Below are 18,975 nucleotides of genomic sequence, written 5' to 3'. Positions count from 1 at the left end.
ACCTGTCCTCGCACGTTCTTACTACGGATGAGCTGAGTGTCCTCTCTAGAGGCCTAAATTTTGTGCCAGTGAATAGGTTCAACTGCTTCGAATGGGTTAAAGATTTGAATTTGTTTTGTAGAAAACTCAAGTGGAAAAAGTTTTTCAGACACAATAGTCGAGAGGCCTGCAAACAACAGGGCCTCAATGAGGAGGATATTGAAGGATATGAGGCGCTCATTGGACTTTTGAATGAAAATGATAGAGTTCCCACTGCTGGGAAGGGCCCCTTTACTACCTTGAGAAATAAAAGTGAAAGGATGCCGCCTGCAGGTGATATGGGAAATATCGATATATTTGCCAGCTTGGTGGAGAGGGACCTGAAGAAATTAGTAGGACCGGAGTGGGAAAATAAGGATAATTTGTTGGCCAGTGAGCGATTAGCACTTGAGGCTTTAAAGAAAAATGATCAAATAGTGGTTAAACCCTCCGATAAAGGGGGTAATATGGTAATTCTGAACCACATTGAATATCGTGAAATGTGCTATACTATACTGCAGGACAATTCAACATATGAGGTGTTAAAAGAGAACCCCATGGCCTCTTATAGAGAGGAACTGCGGCTGATCCTTAATGGGGCCTTAGCAGAGGGTGTGGTCTCTAAGACTGAATTTGACTTTATTCTTCCTAAGTTCCCTTTGGTGGCCACATTTTATGCTTTACCAAAGATACATAAGGGCCTGAATCCCCTGAAGGGGAGGCCGATTGTATCAGGTGTGGATTCGCTGACACAGAATAGTGGCCTGTATATTGACCAGATATTACGTCCCTTTGTGGTTTGTTTGCCGTCATATTTGAGGGATACTTCAGACTTACTGCTAAAATTGGAGGGCGTTCATCTGGAAGGGAATGCTTGGTTGGCCTCCATTGACATAGAAGCACTCTACAGTAACATACCACATGATGTGGGCATTAAAGGCGTGGGACATTTTCTTAGTCAGAGGTCCATAGCGTGTAGAGGGCACAATAGTTTTCTGACCTCCCTTCTGCAGTTTATATTGACCCATAATGCATTCTGCTTTGATGGCAAATTCTACCACCAGCTCAGGGGCACCGCGATGGGGTGCCCTTGTGCCCCTTCGTATGCAAATTTGTTTCTGGGCTGGTGGGAGGAGACTATCGTTTTTGGAGGAGAGGAGAAGTGGTGGCACTGCTTGATTGCTCTGTGGTATAGGTTCATAGATGATGTCTTCATGGTATGGACAGGGGATAAAGATCAATTTGAAGAATTTGTGAGAGAGTTGAATCGAAATAATGTTAACTTGAGATTTACCTCAGAAATTCAGAAAACGGAAATACCGTTCCTGGACATTAAAATCCAGAAAGATAGGATGGGAGGCATCTCTACTAGTATATTTCGGAAACCTACGAGTACGAACAGCCTACTACATTGGCAGAGCCACCATCCAGTCCCTCTTAAGAGAGGTATTCCGAAGGGACAATTCCTACGGTTGAGGAGGAATTGCTCCAGGAATGACCTGTTCCAGAGGCAAGCTGGGGATATGTTCTGTCGGTTTAAGAACAAGGGATATCCGCAACATGTTCTAGACACTGCATATGATTTTGCAAGAAAAGCAGATAGGTCCAAATTGCTGCAGAAACGTGAGATTAAAGACTCGACGGAATTAATAAGAGTAATTGGGACATTTGACGTCAACCATCAGGAGGTCAGAAAGGTTCTATCTAAGCATTGGGATGTCCTCAGGTTGGATCCAGATTTGAAGAATATAATTGGCGAGCGTCCCAACATAACCTTTAGAAAGGGTAGATCTATTAGGGACATGTTGGTCCACAGCCAATATAGGAGACCATTGGCTGGTGGTACCTGGTTGGATAGGCGACCATGTGGTTTTTTTAAATGTGGGGACTGCAGTTTTTGTAATTATATGAGACCGGGGAAGTCTTTCTGCAGTGCGAGCACTGGTAGGATATTTTTTCATCGTGGCTTCTCAAACTGCAAAACCACAGGGGTCATCTATATGGCTACATGTTCATGCCCTAAAAATTATATAGGAAAGACCAGGAGAGAATTCAGAAGAAGAGTAGGAGAACATCTTGGAGATATCAGACATAAAAGAGAAACCCCGCTCGCAAAGCACATGTGGATGTATCATAATGGTGATCTTGGTGACATAAAATTCTGTGCTGTAGAAGTAGTCCATGTAAACCCAAGAGGAGGGAATGTGGATAAGGTGATGCTTAGGAGGGAGTGTGAATGGATATTCAGGATGGAGTCACTCGAACCGAGAGGGCTGAATGAGCAATTGTCATATGCCTGTTTCTTATGAGCCACAATTGAATTATATGTTCCTCTTCTAGAGGATACCAGCCTCCTTGATTTTGTTCTATTGGTTCCCTGTTGTAGTGGAATCTCCATGTATTGGCGTGGAATATTGTTTATATAGAAAGTCCCTCTTTACTGCCGCAGACGTATATCCCTATATGATTCAGGAGCATTTTTGAATCTGAACCCTTGCTGCCTCTTTATATTACTTTGACGGGGCGGTTGCATATTATTTCAGTGTGGATCATCTTTAGATTGCATAGATTATCTGAAGATAGATATCTGTACATTTTTGCCTCACAGTGATTATCTTGGGAGATTAGATATTTTGAACTTGATGGGGTAGCTGCATATCGACGCCTGGTCATATTAAAAGATATTTACATCATATGCTGTTTACATATATTGAGATGGGTAGCTGTAGACGCCTGCTCACATTGCTGTGGGCGATGATGCGGTTTTGTATACATATATATATATATCAAGCAGAACGCTAATTATCATGATCAATATAACACATTAAATGAGATCGTCAGACATGAGCTCTTAAATGTAGCGATGTGGGTATACACGCCTGGTCTGTGGAACGTTTGCTGCACATATGGGGTTAAAGTGCAGAGATGATAATATGCCTTGGGTGCAGTGATCGGTGATTGCTGAGAGACTCTCCGTCTAAAGATATGGGATTGGTGAGTCAGCAGTGACGCTGCATGCAGGCTAGGTGCAGAAACCAATCTAAGCCAGGATGACAGGGGAGCTATGGGGAACCCTGTGTGTGAGGACACGTGATTGGTTAGTATGACGGTGCATCAGAGATCTGGTAACCGATTGGGGCAGCAGAAAATGGGTGGTGTTGTAAGAGGCAATGGGATTGCAGTGGGCGGAGCTTAGGCTCTGCGCGGCAGATTATAAGAGTGGAGGCCTATGGAATATCGGTAAGCTATTTGCACCTATATTGGACACGAAATATCGTAGCATCGGGCCTCCTGATGAGCCCTGGAAGGCGAAACGCGTTGAGGCATTCATAAATTGATGGCAGGTGGCGAAAAACGCAGATAAGTACCGCTGTTGCAGCTCTGCGTTTCCCATATATTTTCATTAGTGGGAGACTATTGATGGCATCTTTCAGCTATTTCTACATCGATTTTTGTAAAAGACGCCTCTCCTTATTTTGTATATAAGAATTAGGCATGATCTGAACTGAGATACCCCACTGGGCTGCTTTGAAGTTTGTCTGTATCTTTTTGTGGGACTTCAATATGCCACTCGATGCCATGTGTGTTCTAATTTGTTTGAGGCATTCATAAATTGATGGCAGGTGGCGAAAAACGCAGATAAGTACCGCTGTTGCAGCTCTGCGTTTCCCATATATTTTCATTAGTGGGAGACTATTGATGGCATCTCCTTATTGTGTATATAAGAATTAGGCATGATCTGAACTGAGATACCCCACTGGTCTGCCTTGAAGTTTGCCTGTATCTTTCTGTGGGACTTCAAATATGCCACTCTATGCCATGTGTGTTCTAATTTGTTTTTAACCTCTCTTTTTGGGACACAGGGTCCTCTATAGAGCAGGTCTGATCTCTGTCTAGAACGAGGGGTTCCCTTACATTGGGTAGAAGGGACCACTAGTGGCTGTAGGGTTTATCAGGGCCCCCAGGGATAGCCATCGTGAGCGGGGGCGCCACAACGTTCCCCCCTTAGGGTGCCAACCTCCGCAGCCAGGCAGGGTACAGCATAGTTACCTAATAGGGACTCGTAGGGGTTACCCTAGTGTGGGTTTAATTTTGAACACCTATTTTTCATTTTTTCTATTACTGTCACATTTTTCCGGTGTGTACCACATCTGTGGTTTTTAAATAATAAAGTATTGTTTTAGGGATTTATATATGAGTTTGATTTGAGAACCCTTAAGGATTATAATTTTCATATTGTTTATATACAGGAAGTTACAACTCTGGGTTATACTGGAAGCCAAACAAAAACCACACTAATTTCTCTCTTCCCCTGGAAAAAGTACAGAGGAGACTACAAAGCTATGAGCACACGTAGTCTTTTTTGTTGTTTTTTTTTTGTTTTGTTTTTTTGAGGATCTGGAGAGTTTCCGTTCAGTTTCTACTCCAAAAACTCAGGGGGAGGGGAAAAAAAAGGAAAGAAAAAAACCTACACTGCGGGGATTCACCGGTTTGAGCTGGGACCAGTGGGTATGTATGTGTTATACGGTAGTGGGACTCCAGCCCAATGCTACGAGATAAAACATCACATAGCACTCGGCCCAGTGTTAGGCCGGGTTCACATTAGCGTTTGGCTGGTCTGCGTACCTCTTTCCTTAAGCTCAGTCTACTTCCGCATGCGTCCTGCGTACCTATCTTTAACATTGGGTACGCAGGGACATGCGTTGTATGCGGATGCGTCGCTTTGACGTGACCACCGAACGCACAAAAATGCAACATGTTGCATTCGGTGGGAACGTCAAAACGGCAGACGCATCCACATACAACGGATGTCCCTGTGTACCCAATGTTAAATATAGGAACGCAGGACACATGCGGAAGTAAGCAGAGCTTAAGGGAAGAAGTACGCAGCCCTACACACTCTACCCAAACGCAAGTGTGAACCCGGCCTTATACTATGGGCCAGTTCGCAGCATGTTGCAATTGGCAGAGAGACTCTGCTCACTCACAGCCATTCAAGTCTATGGGTGCTAGTGAAACATGGCGCTGCCCTTAGATATCACCCAAGTGCAGTGCGATTCCCTCTGACGCCGGCAGCAAAGGAGATGGAGAAATTACTTTCTCTGTCTCCTCCACAGCTGTGATTCGACCCTGTCATGTGAGAGGATTGGAGTACAGAAGCATGACACTTGACTCTCACTCACAGCAGAGTAGGAGCCAAGGGTCACTAGCACATCGCAACCGATGCTATACACTAGTGTGACTCCGCCTTATACATACTCCAGGCTAGAACCTAACTAGTGGGCGCAGCCTCAGTCCATACATTTGAATGGAGTGAGGCCACGCCCACTGGATGGCCATGTCACTAGATGGTGCATGGTCTCGCTCAATACAGGTATATAGAGAGCGAGGATGTGCCTACTGGACTAGCTATGGCTGCGAGTATGTATAACACATACGCACCAACCGGTCCTGACTCAAAAACCGTCAAACATGTACATCATGTGCACTGGAGGGATTCATAAGTCACACTGAGTGACTGCAGACATATTTTGGACCGGACAACCCCTTCTACCTGACTTTCATGTGATGGGTTTCAAAAAAAAAAAAAAAAAAAAAAAAAACAAACAGGATTCATATTGCCAAGTAGTTTTAGTTACTTTTTTTTACCACAAATTAAGGAAAAAAATAAAATAAAAATAATATGGCTCTTGAAAGAACAGGTGGAAAATGTGAAGTTAGTCACTACTTACGGACACGTCGTAAGGAGGAGAAGTCAGGGAGACTGAGGTCAAAAAGAAAGGAGGATACATCATAAAACAGAGGGGTGAGACAAAGGCATAGTCAGGTCATAGTCCGGTGACAGAATTGCAAGAAGGTAGCAGATCAAGACAAAGTGGCTAGGCAAATCCAAGGTCAGTCAAAGATCAAAATACTTGAACTCAAAGCACAGAGCAAACACACCAATCTGAGCAGAGCTACAACTGGAGATGCTATTTGGCTGGCTGCCTCTTATCTCTGCCAAACAGGAGACATCTGGAAACCTAGAAAGGAAGGCCCTGACCAGGCGATCAGCCTTCTCATCTCAGGCTGGAACCTATGATATCTCCTCTGGTCTGTATCATATCCAATGAATGAGATACTGGAGGGAATTACAGACCTTACAAGAATCCACAATTTTTTTTTACCTTGTACTCAACTATCATTGACACAAACTGATGGAGGTGGGAAAGAGGGAGATACGATCTGAGGAACAAACTCCCTTAACAGAGATTTATGAAAGAAGCTTCAACCTAAAAGCCACTGGATTGACGACTTCCAAAATCTCAAAAGGGACTGAAACTTCAGACCCAACTTCGCTGACGTTACTATTACCTTTAATATTTTTTGGATGTTAACCAAACCTTATCACCTACTTTAAAGAAAGAACTCTAACGTTTTCTTTCAGCTGTGGCCCCAACATTCTTTTGAACCTCCCTCCAGAAATACCCAAGTTTCTGTATAGTGACCTCCACCCCAGAATTCAGAACGTATAGAAAACTCAGCAAAAAGTGGATGAAAACCATAATTACGGAAAAAAAAAAAAAAAAGTGAGGTCCCAGTTGACTGATTGCCCTGACTGTTAAAGGCAAACTTAGCAACAGGTAAAAATGAAGACCAGTCCTCCTGCTGAGCTGCAACTAAACACAAAATTTGTTCCAAAGATTGATTTGTCCTTTATGTCTGACCATTGGTTTCAGGGTGCTAGGCAGAGGAAAACAAGTCAATCCCAAGTTTCTTACAAAAAGCTCTCCAGAATTTGGAGACAAATTGCACTCCCCTATCAGAAATACATAATGTTAAGAGGAGATCCACATAATTCACATGGCAAATAACATAACCTAGAGATTTCAGCACTAGATAACCTTGATAAAAAAAGGAACAAAATGAGCCTGTTTACTGAATCGGTCAACCACCACCCAAATATCAGTTTTCCCACCAGACAGAGGCAAATCAGTGACTAATTTCATGCACAGGGGAGTCTACAGTCTTTCTGGAATTAGCAATGGAACCAGTTCCCTAGCCGGCTGGTTATGACAGACTTTAGTACATGTGCAAACTTCACCAGCGGATACAAAATATTTAATATTATTCACAGATGGCAAACAAAAGTGCCTAGTAGTAGCTTCCCGCGTAGCCGTGACTCCAAGATGACCACTCAAGACAAAATCACGAAACTCCTCCGCAATCTTAGGCACACAGGTACAAATAATTTGGACCTTGGAGTGGTGGAAGGGGGAAACGACTGAACTTTACGGATCTCAGCTTTCAACTGAGAGGATACCATAAAAACCATGATGCCCTTAGGGAGAATGGAGGATTGTGGTTTTGGAGGAGAAACTGAACTAAGACTGCATGAAAAGGCATCAGACTTCACATTCTTGGACCCCGGCCTGAACAGAATAGAGAAATTGAACCTTGAGAAAAATAAGGATCACCTGGCCTGTCTAGGAGTTAGCCGTTTAGCTGATTCAATATACACAAAATTCTTATGGTCAGTGATCAAAGTGAATTCATAAACTGCCCTCTCCAAAAAATGTCTCCATTCCTCAAAGGATAATTTAACATCAAGCAACTCACGATTCCCAGCATCAGAATTTCTTTCATTGGACGAAAATTTTCTTGAGAAAAACAAAACAAAAACACATGGCGGCCTTCGAAGCATCCACCTCCACATTTACATTTGAAGGATTCCTAGAAATCAGTTTGGATTAGAACAGGAGCAGACATTAAAACACATTCTATTTTTCAAATGCCCCAATAGCATCCGGTGGTCAAACCTTGAGGTCTGTACCCTTCAGTTTAAGGTCAGTAAGAGGTTTAGCAATCTGAGAACAACCCCTAGTAAAATGTCCTATAATACGGTAGTTGGAAAATCCTAGAAAACATTGTAAAGTTTTCCAGTTACTAGTTTGGAACTAATGTATTATTGCTTGCACCTTCCCAGGATCCATCTTTAACCCATCAGCCAATAAAATAAACCCCAGGAATGAAATTTCCTGAACACACACAAAAAAAAAAAAAAATATAAAGTACATTTCTCAATTTTAGCAAACAAAGAATTCTTCCTCAACCTTTGTAATACTGTAAGTGAGGGACAGGACACCTGAATAACCGCAATATCTATGTCCAGTCCTTCCCCTACATAAAACTGTACTCTTCAGCATACCTGCATCTCCAGATCCAGCTTCCCCTGGGCACCTCCCAGGCCACGACGGCCACTCTTTCAGGCGACCCCAAGCAATCGAGACACAGTCCAAGTCAATTTCAAAACTTTCTTTACTGAGTACTTCACACGTTACATCCACAGTTGGTACATCGTGACATTTACTTGTTTCCTCATCTTTCCCTTTCTGGCTGTTGCTTCTGTGCAGTACACACCAGGACCGAACCGTCCTAGACTGCTCCCCAGTTCCTTCCTGGCCTGACCTCACCATGATAACAATTCTTTCTGCCTGTTTCGCTCCAGACTGAAAATCATCAGTCACCAGGTTTGATTGCCTCTGGTACGTCTGTACCCATCTTGTCAAAGCTCCAACTTCTTCCATCTCATTAGACCAACCGACTCCTGCCCTAAAAGCATCTGCCCAGGCGATAAGTCGCCACATCTTTCCTTTCCTGTTCTGGCCCACTGCTATGACACACAGTGTCCGTGGGTAACATGGGCTGCAGAACGTTAATGTTACGTGGCTGCCAAGCTGTCCAGGCCTATAACCATGTGGACACTAGGGCACCTTGGCCCCATCTGACTTAAGTTTCTAGAAACTTCTCTCTTACTACCCAGCAGCCTCTCCTATTTTAACCCCCTACAAACTAGCTATGACCTATTCTAACTGTGCACACTAGAATGCCCCCATCTAGTGGCCCACAAAAAACTACACTTACCCTTAGCTATAAGAGCTATAATACTAATGTGCCACCCTCTAATGTCTGAAGGGTGCACTTTACTTTCCCTATCTTACACATTATATTACAGGAACATAAATACACAACATTGAACATAAAATGGTAACACTGAAAAGAGTGTGGCAATACCATTGACTTTGCGGGGTAATACATATTTTACATGTAGTAATACCACTGAATATTAACAACGATATTACAGTAACATATGTACACTGTTGTCAATTCTTTTGATCTGACTTCTGAGTCGGGGCTCCCTCTGGTGGTTACTGCAGGTAGTGGAGCTGGCCGGGTTGACACAAGTCTGCCACCTGATGACGAGGATTGGAAATCAGGGGTTACTGACTGGGAGAATATAAGTGAGCATGCTTCCCTCAGTTACTGCTGGTGATTGTTTCTTCCTGTGCATTTTGAGGTCTGCTGTCTCCTGCCTGATCCTGTACTTTTCAGTTAAGTTGATCATTTGCTAATCCTTTGCATCTGATCTGGTTTTGTCTTTCTGCTTTGCTGTGAGTTCAGCTTGCTCCCTGCTGGGGCTGTGCTGGACCTGGCTCCATATGTTACAGCTTGTGTCAGTTTGTTCAGTCCCCTGTTATATTAGTCTCTTTTGCTTTGCTGCCAGTTCACACCAGAATGCTGATATAGTGGGGGAGAGGTCATGAGACCTCAGTGTTTTTTGTACATCAGACGTGTTGGATTTTTTTAGGGTTTCTGCGTGATTGCAGACAGTGTCTTTCCTATCTAGACAGTTTGGACCCCATCAAATGCTCAGTCTATTTTCTGTGTTTGTGCCTCATCTTGTCTCACCGACAATATGTTTGGGGGCTATTTCTTTGGGGTTCTACTCCGGGGCAGTTTAGATCTTTCTTGCTTTGAGCTTAGTTAGCTCTCAGGCTGTGCCGAGGCGTTTAGGGCATCGTAGGTACGCCCCAAGGCTACTGCTAGTTATGTTGTTAGGATCAGGGGTCTGTAATCCGCTGAGTTACCAACCTTTCTGGTTTCCTGATGGCCTAGCCTATTCCGGTTATCCTCCTCGGTGACCCATTCATAACAGTAAACAGTTACACACTAAGAACCATTAGGGAAGCAGAGCAAGGCGGTAATCCTATGTCACCCCCTTACAATACTACATGGACATGTTCCTGGTAAGAATCCAAATCAGGTGAAAAAAAAAAAAATAATCACAACACATCTCCCAATGCAAACAGAAAAAATTTCATTCATAAAGTTTGGAAACACTGCTGGTGCATTGGTTAACCCAAATGGCATGACAAGATTTTCACATAAATCATTGGGACATTAAAAACACCAGTTTCCACTCATTACCCTTCTAGAGGTGAATCAAGTTGTAAGGCCCTCTTAGGACTCCTTCACACATCCTGGTGATTCCTGTACGGGAAAAACCAGTACTGGCGAGACCCGTGGCCCATGTGCTATCCGTGTCAGTGTTTCACATCAGTGTGCAGTCCGTGTGTCACGTACCAGCGCCTAGAAAAAGCGGTACAGTTCGTGCTGATCCCAGGTGCCGACTGCCGAAGGCAGCACTCACTGTCGCTTGGTCTCCCTGAGATCAGCACAACCAGGCAACTATGATGAGAGGTGTATTCAGCAACAGCTGTGTCCCTCCTGTGTAACAAAAGATTAAATAAAAAAATTAAAAAAAAAAAAAAAAAAAAGCGTGGGCTCCTGTGTAATTTTCATAACCAGCAGATGGAAAGCAAACAGCTGGGGGTTCATGTTCATAATCTGGGAAAAGCGGCAATATCCCAAAAGCTTCCCAGGGTATTAATAACCGCTCACAGCTGTTTGCTTAGCTTTTCCTGGTGAATCTACGAGGGGTCCCAGAAAAAAATATGATGTAGGTCCCACTTTAAATTCAGGCCAGCAAAGGTTAAACAGACAGCTGTGGGTTGATATCAATAGCCTAGGAAGGGGCCAAGAGATATTACCCCCTCCCCAGGGTATCAACATCAGCCATCCCAGAAATTGTGCATCCATAAGGTGGAGCCATATCTGGAGCTTAGTCGCGCTCTTCCAAATTGACCTATGCCGGTGGCAAGTGGGGTAATAGGTTTGGGGTTGATATCACCTTTGTATTGTCAGACGATAAGGCCCGGGTCTGTAAAACGCCATTACTAACCTCATAGTAAGTATTGAAACACAAGAATAAAATCTTTTATTTGAAACAAAATACCCTGTTTTACATATTTACTCAGAAATAAAAAAAACAAAGTTAGACTCAACTTTATGCCTAATCTACTGAAGCCCATGTCCCCTGTAAAAAGAAAAAAAAAAAAAAAAACACCACCACATCCCTCACCTGTCTGAAGTGAAGATAATCCATACTGTCCCACGTCGTAATGCATCTTTGTGACATCTGATTTTCAAAATGAACAGTGCCATGATGTGACCTTTCACGCTAAAAGCCAGAACACAATGATAAGCTGCAAGCTCACGGTGCTAGCGGTGATCTCATTCAAGTCACTGCAGTTCATCGGGCCACTTTCCGTGAACTGCCTGTGGGAGTACAGCTTCAGGGACATCAATGAAGCGGTGCTCACAGCAGCTCATTGTGTCCTGGCTTTCAGGTCAACGGCCGCATCATGGCACCGCTCATTTTGGAAATAAGATGTGGCAGAGAGATTATGGCGTGGAACAGTATGGAAGATCTTCACCTCAGACAGATAGTGCTTGACAAGTGCAACCAACTTTTTACTATTGATGCTGCCTATGCAGCATCAATAGTAAAAGATAGAATGTTAAGAAAATAAAAAATAGGGATATACTTACCCTACGTCGGCCCGCCCCTCACTGGCGTTGACGGCAACTTCCGTTCCCAGGGATGCTTTGCGCAAATGACCTCTGATGACGTAGCGGAGACAGTTACGTTATCAGAGGTCATTCGCGCAGTGCATCCCTGGGAACGGAAGTTGCCGGCAGCGCCAATGAGGGGCGGGACGACTCCGGGAGCCAAAGGAGGGTGAGTATATCATCTTCCTTAACAGGAAGATGGTACCCAGGACCTGGGGTAGTCTCCTCTCCTCCAGACCCTGGGTACCATCCGCACATGAAGCTCTCACTTTACGCATGGTGGGCATAGCCACATGCTTAAAGTGAGCGCTTCAATGCAATCGTATGGCGGCAGAATCGCCGCGATTCCGCAGAGATAATGAACATGCTATGGATTTTACTGCTATGGATTGCATATGGATGTGTTTTATTAGCGTTTAAGCGTTTCCACTGCAGCAAAAACACAGCGGAAATTAAAAAAAAAAAAACACACCACAATGTGGGCACACAGCATTAATTTTCAGAAATAGTGGCGTTTTGTCAATAGCAAAACTTTAAATTGGATTTTCCCAAATTACCTATCCCTAATCCTAATTTCAGAACCAATAGAGATAGCTGTTGACCCGCAGTCTATGAAAGCCAATGCTGGCAAAACCGGATGCTTGAAGGACAATACAGTACTACGGTCCATCTGTATGGCCTGGTCATGGCATCCACCACAGAACAAGGGGAATTATGAAGAACCAGAGAGTGTCCTTAAGAGTCTCAGAAACACCTTTGCGAAACTGGCACCTGAGCGCTGCATCATTCCATAAAACTTCAGTGGACCATTGCCAGAACTCTAACTAGTCCCCAGGACCCCCTGTGCAAGGTTCATGATCTTTGCCTCAACGGCCTAGATCCTGTCAGATTCATCATAGACCTAAAGCATCAACAGAAGACCATTCTGGGCCTTATTGTTTGTCCGCACAAGCCCCACGTAACTTTTTTTTTTTTTTTTTTTTTTTTTTTTGAGTCTAAAGATATATTCCGATTGGAGCTGCCAAGAGAAATTAGGTCAGTTATGTGTTCAGAAATTCTTATTTTTAACTTTCTCATGGTACAACCCACATAATTCCAATCGGAATATATCTTTTGCCTCCAAACATTTATTTCCCAACATCAAAGAAATATATCTTCGTTTCAAGTGATGGGAATTGAGAAAGTATCTGTTCCGTTGAGAGGCGGTGATCTCAAAAGACGCCTTAAAATGACAGAAGCTTTCTGGATGTTTCAGCTTAAAACCTGTGTCCCAAATGGATTGAATGCACGCAAAGAGATTATGTTTCCGTATTGATATGTACAAAAAAAAAAAAAATTCTCTCTTTGTTACACATTGGAATTGTTTATGTATATACTTTGCCATACCTGGTAATACATCTTGTATTAGATTGCTTTTAACTATTGTCTGTTTTTTGTGATTATACACCATGTGTGTTGTAATTTGATTGGTGAGTGGTAGTGTATATCTCCCATTATGTTCACCCCAAAGCAGCTTGAAAAAGAACATATTGTTCGATACGCGTTGCTGTGTCTTTCCGCTATGATGGGGCACGTCCGTTTATCCTTGTTCCTATGCCTTGAATAATTTTTTTTATATTTGGAAGCTGGAAACTTTTTGCATTATTAATGCAAAGTAGTAGTCAGGTCACAGTCCGGGTCAGAATTCAACGAAGGTAGTGGATCAAGACAGAGGGGCTAGGCAAATGGATGGTCAAAGGCAAATCTAAGGTTGGTCAACAAAGATCAAATTCTAGAACTCAAAGCAGAGAGCAAACACACACCAAACTAAGCAGAGCTACAACTGGGAATCATTCCGAAATGGAGACCGCTATAGGAAACTCTGCACACCCCGACTCTGATTGGGCGTCTGGACTGTCACTCACCATACTGATGGCTCAGCACACCCCTGCCCCAGATTGGGATAGCTGAGCCACTACGCATCACACAAAGGAGGAATCATGACAAACACACAAAGCTAAAAACCTTACAGTGCTGTAGGCCAACCTCTAATCATCATGTGTCTTTTTCAAGCCCTTCAAGACAAGAGTCATGTGGTTATCCATAAAGGCAAAAGCATTTAGAGAATTGTTGACACTTCTTAGTAAACAGGAAACTTCATATTACGCATCAACAACAAGGAGAAACAAGACTCGCGTCATCGAGTGATCTAATATCAGAGATCTGCAGCCAGGTCCTGAATGCAGTGGGGGTGCTCAAGCTCGACCTCTGCTTCAGTCCGTGTGCAACAGCTGAACTCGGTGCTCGGAAGCCCCCATACACTATGAATGGAATGGAGTCCGAGCAGTTGCATCTCCACTCCTTATAGGATGGGGCAGAAGAGCCCAGGATCCCAGTATGCACTGGTCCCAGTGGTCCGACCACCAGAGATCAGCAAGTAATCCCATGAATAAGGAATAACAATTTAACAACCCATCGTATGGTAACAGTCTGGGCATAAGGATGCAGGTAACAGGACGTGCTTCAAATTTCAGGCCGGCTTTGCACACAAAAGCAGTGGATGACCGTACCAGTCATGTGTATCAGCAAATCTCATCCACATCATACATTAAGATTTGCCAGCGGATTTTAAAACCTGCATCCGGTCAGTTTACTCTGCAGATTTTCCTCTGTCAATACAGTGGTGTGGTAGTGTTACACGTGGATTATGCTGTGGATTTGCAGTGGAAACATCTCCTGAGTTTGTACCCAGCTTTATAGCTCATCAGATACCCAGAAAATAACACCCGTGGAGGAAGTGCCAGGCATTCCTGCTTACCTGCCCTGGCACCTCCACGGATCAGCTGTCATTATCTCTGCCAGTAGTCATATGTAAACAGTACAGTGTAGCGCCATCACACTGTAGTGGCGACTGCTGAGTACTGCAGGTCAGCTGTTATTGAGGAGAATAGGACCTGATCTGCAGCACCCAGCAGCAGCTACTACAGTGTACAGGACAGGGCTGTTCCACCCCATACACTGTGCTACTGAAGGAAATTACAACTTATCGATATAGCCCAAGATCTTATAGTGATGACCTATCCTTACAGTGGGCCGCCAATATAGGAGAGGACAGCCCATATAAAACAGAGGTGATTACATTAATTATCTGCCACCAGATGTTATGATTATCTGATCGTACAAAGGCACCGGGACCAAAGCAAACATTTATATATTTTATTTAGGACTAATGTCAGATTATAATCCGATAATTATCAGTTTAGAACCTCTGCCATCCCTGACAGCGAGACCACAACGTGGAGGTTTCATTTCTGCCAAAATGACGGGACACCCTGACATAAGCCGTCAAACTCAATGGGCACCAAGTGTCTCATGTGACATGCCTGGCTCATTGTTTTGTACCTTAGAAGGTTCAGAAACCTAAGGCTGTCTGCAAACACTCTGCGGATTATGTGCGGATTCATCCGCGCGGATTTTGTAAAATCCGCAGGTGAAACCGCAGGTCAAAAGACCTGCGGTTTTACCTGCGGATTGCTCTGCGGTTTTGCCCTGCGGTTTTTCATCTCCTCAATGGAGGAGATGGCAAACCGCAGGAGAATCCGCAGAAAGAATTGACATGTCAATTCTTTCTGCGGATTGAAAACCGCAGATAATCCGCGCGGAAAATTCCGCACCGTCTGCACTGCGGTTTTTGATTCCCATAGGGAATCATTGTACTGTACACCGCAGCAAAAACTGCGCAGCAAAAACTGTGCAGTTCCACCTCTGTTCCCCAGAAAACACAACATGACAAAACCCTGACAGCCCAACATATGGCGACACATCGGGCCCACTCTCGTGTGTGGATCCGCAGCCACATAGGTCTGAATGCAGGTGCCTGTAATCGCGGTGCGTCTGAGCAGCAGAACGCGCGGTGTGAACGAGCAGCAGAGCAGGCCCCTGTGCAGCGCCGCCCGCCGGTACCTGTATGCCAGGGTCATGCACTCCAGCAGCTTGGTGAGAGACGCGTCTATGGACAGGTGGCATGTGCTGGTCTTGCCGAAGCTGTACGTCTGGCAGGCCTTCTCATTCACCGTGTCGAAGTCGTAGCCTTTCTTGGGCGGGTGCTCGCTGTGCGGGGAGGACACCATGAAGTGGCCGCTGTGGATGATTTGCGCCTCGGTGCTGTCCAGTTTCTTGAGCAGCAAATTCGGCTCGTCCATGTCCGAGTCATCGTCCGGCTCCTGCTTCACCATGACAGCAGCAGCGTGCGCCAGGCGCATGGGCAGCGCCTGAGCCGTCATCATCCCTCCGGCAGCCAGCACCGGGACATTCCACTCAGGAACCGAGGTCCCTCGGCGTTATTGTCACTGACGGGGCCGGGCTCGGAGGGGCCTCCTGACGTCACACGCCTCCCAACCAATAAACGTCGGGTATGCTTCAACAACAAGTCAAATGGGGAGGAGTCTTGTCCATGATTGGCTGCCTAGATGACCGGCCCTCTACAACGCCCACTCAGTGACGCTGACGGCCAGTGTGTGTGGGAGGCGCTGTGCTGCTGAGGAGCCCGAACGCTTCCACTTTCTATTGTTCCTTGTACGTGGCCTCTGCCGTGTGCAGGCCGCTGGTGAGACCCCCACCCTGCGGCCGACCTGCCCCCACCGGATCCAGGGCCCTTCATGGATCACCACTGGGGCAGCGATCACCATAAATCATTACACGAGCAGAGTGGCCACCACGTGGGCGGACTCCACCTCACTGCCCGCGCATATATATATATATAAGCTACCTGACTGCTGACTGTATCATCGTGTACAGCTGTAAGATCGTGTATCAGGGAGATGATGGGGCCTCTGCCAGTGATGCGCTCATTGGTGGCCTGATTACATGCTAATTCATACTGCTATATGGTGATCCAGCAACATGCACTGTCCAAAAGTAACCCCTAAGGCTAAGTGCACACGGTGCGGATTCTGCTGCGTTTCCGCAGTGGTTTTGCCCCTGCGGAAACACAGCAGTTCCGTAGACCAAGTACAGTACAATGAAACCCTATGGGGTTTCAAAAACGCTGTGCTGACGGTGCGTTTTTTTCCGCGGTTTACAAACCGCAGCATGTCAATTGTTTGTACGGTTTCCGCAGCGGTTTCACACCTTTAACATAGTAGAGATGTGAAACCGCAGGGCAAAACTGCAGACCAAACCGCAGGTCACTTTACCTGCGGTTTTACCTGCGTTTCCGCGTGGAAAAATCCGCAGCGGAATCCGCAACGTGTGCACATAGACTAAGGGCGCAGTCAGACGGCCGTAGAGATCGGACCGCGGTGCTCAGATTGGCCACGGCTCTCCCAACCCAGTGTGACCGATGTCTTGCTCGGGCCGGGAGAGCCGCCGACCTGTCCGCGCACTGCGGTCCGATCTCGGTCCTATTATACGGCCGTCTGACTGCGGCCTCATGTTACCTGCATAAGGCAAGCGCTATAAATGGTGATGTTTGTACAACCATCTCTGCGCCTTGCGGTCTCACGATAATTGTGGGCCGGTTACGCACGTCACAAGTGTGTGGTGGGCCACACAAAATCCAACCCATTTGGAAACGTTTCGCAATGCAACACCGTGGGAAATCATTAGACACAATGTAACAGCGCCATTTCAGTGCCGCACAACACATCGCCGTGTAGGTATTGCCTAAACACTGGAGTTTCTTGAGCCCACCAAAGGAAAGGATCTAAGTGCCCACCCTCCATCTACACAGAGCATCTGCTGGAGCACATTTACTCGCATTGTAATCTTGCAATGTGTTATTAGAAACATGGTTTCTTTTTTTTAAATCAGATCTTAAAGGGAATCTGTCACCAGGTTTTTGCTGCACAATTTGAAATAAGCATAATGTGGAGACCCTTATTCCAGCGATGTGTCACTTTTGAGCTGCTTGCTGTCATTTTGATACAACCACTCTTTTTTTTCTGCTGCAGGTCTAGCAGTTCTCTAAATACTGAACCCTGTATAACCCCGCCCCCACCACTGATTGGCAGCTTTATGCTCATGTACAGCGTATACAGAAAGCTGCCAATCATGGAGGACTACCTGGCAGCAGGTTTACTAGTCCTCTAGTGATAATCTGCTAATAAGACAGTGATTTTATCAAAACTACGCTAAGCAGCCCAGTAAAGCCTGATTTTTTCCTGCAGCCGGTAATTAGGGTTAAATCTCCCGAAGTAGCAAAAATGCGGATCCGACGTTGCAAAAAACGTTGCATTGTCCGTCCAGTGATGTCAGCAGATGCTAAAATTTTGGCGGATCCGCAAAATATCGGATCCAACGGAAGAACATCCGTCAAGATCTGCCGATAATGCAAGTCTATGGGGGCAAAAACGGATCCTCCAAGAAAAATGGCGGATCCATTTTTTTTACCAAATCGGCGGATCTTGACTGATGCTGACAAACGGATGTGTGAAACAGGCCTAAGTGACACATTGCTGGAATCGGGGTCTCTGGCTCTACATTATTCTGCTCTCAAATTAGGTGGCAAACGCCTGATGACACGTTCCCCTTAAAGGGTGCTCATTTTAGCACAGGAACGGCTTACTGGTTGCTGGAGGTTTGACCTCTGAGACCATCACCAATTCCAAGAATGAAACGCCCTGTTATATTGAAGAGGTGATTGTACAGTACATGGGCACCACTTTTCTGTCCATTGTCTATGGGACTGGCAGAGGCATCCAAGTCCTGTATGTGGATATCTCCAGCAGTCTCATAGACAGTGGCTAGAGCTGTGGCCTGACAGCCCCATCCTGTAGTGGACTCATACAGAGGTAGGAGGGTGGGTTATGGAAGGTATTGCCGACTTTAGGAAAGGAATTTAGGGCAATTAAAAGGGAGTTAAAAGTGAAAGCCTATGCGAGACGTTTAGACTCTGTGCACGACCTATTCATAGTACATATGACCCCCATAAGCACACTCCATGCAAAACACAGATCACACACCTTAAAAAACATGAACATCAAACCCTTGAAACAAATACAGACCCCTAAATATATACATATTCTTCCAGCCCCATCCCCCTAAGCTATTAGAAAACCCAGATCAGGCCAGAGCTCCCCTCCCTCTCTATAGACCCCAACAGGGCCGCCATCAGGGCATTACTGCCCTGACTGGCGTATGGGGCCCGATGGGCAGAGGGGGCCCGCATCGGGCCTGGTCTCCTCTGCTCACCGGGCCCCTACCGGCAGGTAAACCAGGCCCTTAGCGCGGCGTTGCGGGCGGCAG

At 45.4% G+C, this 18,975-nt stretch overlaps 1 protein-coding gene across 1 annotated transcript in view; it reads right to left on the bottom strand.

Annotated features, from left to right (window-relative positions):
- MLXIP (MLX interacting protein) overlaps nt 1-16,130 on the bottom strand; it is a 107,886-nt gene extending 91,756 nt beyond the window's left edge. Inside the window, exon 1 of the mRNA XM_073586003.1 lies at nt 15,694-16,130. Within this exon, the coding sequence (XP_073442104.1) occupies nt 15,694-16,016 (323 nt within the window). The 5' untranslated portion in view covers nt 16,017-16,130. The remainder of the gene's footprint in view (nt 1-15,693) is intronic.
- Nucleotides 16,131-18,975: the final 2,845 nt, after the last annotated feature.

Source organism: Dendrobates tinctorius, unplaced genomic scaffold, assembly GCF_039654945.1.
Source record: "Dendrobates tinctorius isolate UK_male_01 unplaced genomic scaffold, ASM3965494v1 ptg000090l, whole genome shotgun sequence".
Classification (NCBI taxonomy): Eukaryota; Metazoa; Chordata; class Amphibia; order Anura; family Dendrobatidae; genus Dendrobates; species Dendrobates tinctorius.
Note: the sequence above shows the minus strand (reverse complement) of the source record. Positions and strands in the feature narration are given on the sequence as shown.